The sequence below is a fragment of the Rhinatrema bivittatum genome, unplaced genomic scaffold (assembly GCF_901001135.1).
Source record: "Rhinatrema bivittatum unplaced genomic scaffold, aRhiBiv1.1, whole genome shotgun sequence".
Classification (NCBI taxonomy): Eukaryota; Metazoa; Chordata; class Amphibia; order Gymnophiona; family Rhinatrematidae; genus Rhinatrema; species Rhinatrema bivittatum.
The window spans coordinates 101,969-106,656 of NW_021820764.1; the positions used below are offsets into that span (position 1 = coordinate 101,969).

Genomic DNA, 4,688 nt, shown 5'->3' on the forward strand with positions numbered 1-4,688 from the left:
CCCGGGAACCGCCTGTGGGGTTTTCTCTTCCGTGCTTTGTAATTCCTTCTCCTTTTACCACTTAGCTGTTACTTTTGTTAGGCAGCAGGTGGACCGTCAGGGCCGGAAAGGTTCTCGGATCCTGGACTTAAGGGACAGGGAACGAAACTTGTACAAAATGGCAAAACAGTGCGCTCAGCCCAGCGCATATCCCTGCGCGCATTTCGGATGCGCTAGAATAACCCCCCCATGCAATAATGGGAGTAGCGCGACCAAACCAGCGCATAGCTAATGACGCTCATCACATGTAGATGAGGCTCTTAGCTATTACCCTCCCCCATGCAAAAAAATCACCGTGCGCCCGGGGCGCATTTTGTTTTAACCTGCAAACATTAACGCCCCCCCCACCCCTTAAGGGCTGAAGCGCCCCCAAAGCTCCACGGAAAAGCAAACAATCCAGCTGTTCTGTGGGGTCCTCCTACTTAACATCGTTGCAAAACTAAGTAGGAGGAACCACAGGAAGCGGCATCCTGGGGAAAAAAAAATCCCGGTGGCGGTCAAGTTACGGAAACAAAACACGAGCGTCCATTTTCCAACCTCGCTGCACAGCCACTTCTCCTGGGCGCCCGATGCTCGGGACGCACAATTTATCTCCAACGCGTCCTTTTAAGCTCAGCGGCTCGTTTGTCTATTGCACCGGGCGCCCAGTAGAGGGGGCTGTATGTGCGCTGAAAAAAACGGGCGCCCACTTGTAAAGGGACCAGCAGAGAGACATTACCCTGAGAAGGAGAAACCTGGGACCTGATGGTCAAGAAAGACCACCAAGCCCAGCATTTCCCCATTTCTTGTTGCAGTTCTGCAGCATCTCTTTGATTTGGGGCTTTACAGCTAAGGATCTTCTGGGCTTGTCCCAGGTGTTCTTGAATTCGGTTCCTGTTTTTGCCTCCACTATTGGTGACCTCTTCATTGACAGTGGAGGCAAAAACAGTGGCCTAAATATTCTTTTCTCAGTCCACCTTGCTGGGAGGGGTTGACCCCAGGGCCTTGATTAGAACCCGGAGGCGGAGTCCCCTGTTGCCTGTCTCAGAAGAGTTGGGGTGGGTGCTCCGTGCAACCCAAGATGGCTTTCCTTCTGATTCTGCACCGCAGGGGCAGGAAGCCCAGCTTTTTCCACTCCCTCTGTCTTCAGAGCAGGGGAGAGGAACAGTTCTGTCTTTCCAGCATCTCTTACGGCCAATACTGCCGCATTTGGAGGATTAAATCGTGTGTTCTCGGGCGAGCAGGGAGGGGGGAGCTCTCAGGGAAGGAGGAGGTTGGTTTCCGCACAGACTGGGAACCTCCCTTAGGGGTAGATTTTCAGACGAGCGCGAACAGCCTACTTTGTTTGCGCTCCAGGCGCAAACAAAAGTACGCTGGATTTTAGTAGATACGCGCGGAGCCGCGCGTATCCACTAAAATCCTGGATCGGCGCGCGCAAGGCTATCGATTTTGTATAGCCTGCGCGCGCCGAGCCCGCTACCTCCCCCCGTTCCCTCCAAGGCCGCTCCGAAATCGGAGCGGCCTTGGAGGGAACTTTCCTTTGCCCTCCCCTCACCTTCCCCTCCCTTCCCCTACCTAACCCACCCGCCCGGCCCTGTCTACACCCCCCCCTTACCTTTGTCGGGGGATTTACGCCTCCCGGAGGGAGACGTAAATCCCCGCGCGCCAGCGGGCCTGCTGCGCGCCGGGCCGCGACCTGGGGGCGGGTACGGAGGGCGCGGCCACGCCCCGTACCCGCCCCCAAACCGCTGCCGACACGCCCCCGGAACGCCGCGACGACCGGGCCCGCCCCCCGACACGCCCCCGACACGCCCCCCTCCGAGAACCCCGGGACTTACGCGAGTCCCGGGGCTCTGCGCGCGCCGGGAGGCCTATGTAAAATAGGCTTCCCGGCGCGCAGGGCCCTGCTCGCCTAAATCCGCCCGGTTTTGGGCGGATTTAGGCGAGCAGGGCTCTGAAAATCTACCCCTTACAGTAAAACCATTTCTGTGAGTGCAGTGCATGGGACGCTGTGAGTGACATGGAGGTGATGTGAGTCACAGCTCAGCACCTCAGGCTCCATAGCTCAGGGGTTAGAGCACTGGTCTTGTAAACCAGGGGTCGTGAGTTCAAATCTCACTGGGGCCTTTCTCATAACTTTTTCTTTTTTTTTTTTTTTTTTTTTTAAGTAAAATTTTTGCTGATCTTGGCTGCTTCTCCCCATTCTAACCTGCAGTTTCTCTTTCCTTAAAAGATCAGGAAGAATTACAATTATTTCCTTTGCATAGGCTGAACTTACCTCAGTTGTTTCCCCCACCCAGCCCAGCTCCTTGGGTTCAGTCATAGTTAGGGTTGACGCCTCAACCCAAAGAAGTGATCTGATGCCGGCTTTGCCCCGTTCCGTGCCCGAGTTTGTAATTCTGATTCCCCCCCCCCCCCCATCCCCATGATTTCCCTAAGAAACAGGAACTACAAATCCCTGCATGCAGTGGGGCAGAAGGAGGACTGGATCAACCCATTTGGAGGAGGTGGAAAAAGGGGAAGCGCTCCAGGTTCGGGCTCCTCCTGAACGGGAGAGGGGAACTTGAGTTAGGGTCCCCTCCCCTCCCCCAAAGGTTCTCCTTCTCTCCTCTTCGTGAATCATTTTTCTCTGCTTGAGATGCTTTGCTCAGTGCCACCTCCCCCCTCTCCTTCCAGGGACCCCCCAGCCGGACTCCAGGCTCGCTTTTACCCTGCCTGCATGCTGGGACTGGGAGATCTGATTTCCTAAGGGGAAGGGAGGAGGTAAAACCAGAACTGGAATGGAACAAAAAAGGGAGTCGTTTAGTAAGCAACTCCCACTTTGAGGTGTTTGCCACCTGCCCCTCCTGCCTGCCATCCCCAGAGCTTCCAGTCCTGCTTGCCAAGGACATTGGCAGGCACCGTCTCCATTCCTTCCCTCCTGCACATTCATTGTGGGTATTCCTAAAAACACAGCTGGCTGGGTGGTCCCGCCGGGAATCTTTCCTAAGAGAGGAAAGCTCCCTGCAGGCCTGGGTAAGAGCTGGGACTGGGTGTGCCTGCTTCAATGAGCAGGAAAAAGCCCGCCTGGCACGCACAGATCCAGGAATACGTCAAGAGGAGTGCCCAGGAGAATGGAGGGAAGGCAAGAGGAGAAGGAAGGCAGGGGAGAGAGGGCACATTTTTTTAATATCAGGAACCCTGGATCCAGCAAGCGAAAAAAAAAAAAAAAAAAGAATGTGATCCACTCAAATCAAGCCACTTCAAAGCAAGTGCATGGCAAAATGGCAGTAAAAAATGAATTTAATACAAGCGATATTTAACTTAACATCATCAAATGGCATTCGATTCAAAAGCAGCCGAGGTCTGCTTGTGCCTGCTGCAGTGTGAGCCTTGCTGCCCAGCTGCTTCCTACAGATGGTGGAAGAGCTGGGCCTTTCTGGCAGGGGCACGGCTGGCAAATGGAAAAACCCGCAAGCCTAGGTGGGTCCTGGCCAGTGCCCGCCTGGCTGTGGTGGGCTACGCGTGCAGAGGCCAAGGGGACCCCCAGCGTCGGGGACAGGAGCCACTTTATCCAGAGGGACACCCCACAGGCCCCCCCCCCCCCCCTCTCTTTGACTTGTTTCACTTGGATGCTTGCCGTAGGCTCCAGGCATTAAGCAGCAGGCTTAACCCAGTCCTGCTGCCATCCTCTCTCACGAGGGCCATCGCTTTCCCCCAGAAGCTCAGAGCTACCACCCTGTGCACGCACTGAGGTAAAGCCAGGACTGGATCGGCCTGATCCTCGTGACCTGCAGCCAGGTGACCACTCTTAGGTGCAGGGGACCTGCTGCAAACACTACAAATTATTTTGAATCTGGAAGAAAAGCCTCTGCAAAGAAAGAACTGGTTAGTTGGGGGGGGGGACACCTGAATGTTGGAAGATCAATGATAGGAAGAGAGGGGGAGGCGAAAAAGCACTGCTTATTTATTTAAAATACTTGTATTCCACCTATATAAAACAGTGGCATGCTACACGGCTCCCACCATGGTGCTGTTCAATGAGATTGGGTTACCCTCCTGGTCGCAGATGATGATGAGGTATCTCCAGTTGCTGATAGCCCAGTATCTGCAAGCATTCGGGCGGCTGCCCCCTCAGGTACCGGCACTCTGTGACCAGGTACTGGTGCTGACTGACTTTCAGGTCATTGCCATAGATGTTGCCCAGGTGTCTGCACACACGATTTATCTCCTTGATGTGTGTGCGGATGAAGAGGTTCATGAGCGTGCAGTTGGGAGAGGTCATGCCCCTCTTCCTCATCTGCTCGTTACAGTAACGGTCGTCGCTCTCGGCCTTCGTGTCCAAGTGCTTTCTCTCAAACGCCAGCGAGGCGTTCATGGAAGGTGAAGGGGAGAGGAGGCTGAGGTGGATCAGGGAAACGTGGAGGAAGAGGAAGAGGAGGATGGAGGCGACCCTCATTCTTGAAGTGCTGTCATCCAAAGAAGGCAAGGGAGGGTAGAGGAGTCGCAGGACAGCCAGGGGCTTCCTGGGCAGCTCGCGCCGTATATTCTCACCATCAGGTGCTGATAGGCTGCCGCAACCCTCCCCCCCCCCCCCCCCCCCGGGTGGGATTTCAGAGGTGATTAATGGAGCTCTGCGGCCGGTGCTCGGGAACTATCAGCGGGAGGTTTACAGAAGCCACCAGAGGATA

General features: G+C 55.2%; 1 protein-coding gene and 1 non-coding gene across 2 annotated transcripts; one reads left to right on the forward strand and one right to left on the reverse strand.

Annotated features, from left to right (window-relative positions):
- The first annotated feature begins 2,072 nt into the window (after positions 1-2,072).
- On the forward strand, positions 2,073-2,145 carry TRNAT-UGU. The gene has a single exon. It is a non-coding gene; the product is annotated as a tRNA-Thr (tRNA).
- Positions 2,146-4,048: 1,903 nt separating this feature from the next.
- Positions 4,049-4,486, reverse strand: LOC115082097 (angiogenin-like). The gene has a single exon (XM_029586362.1). The coding sequence runs from the start codon at positions 4,454-4,456 to the stop codon at positions 4,049-4,051; it is 408 nt and encodes a 135-aa protein (XP_029442222.1). The 5' UTR covers positions 4,457-4,486.
- Between the last annotated feature and the right edge of the window lie 202 nt (positions 4,487-4,688).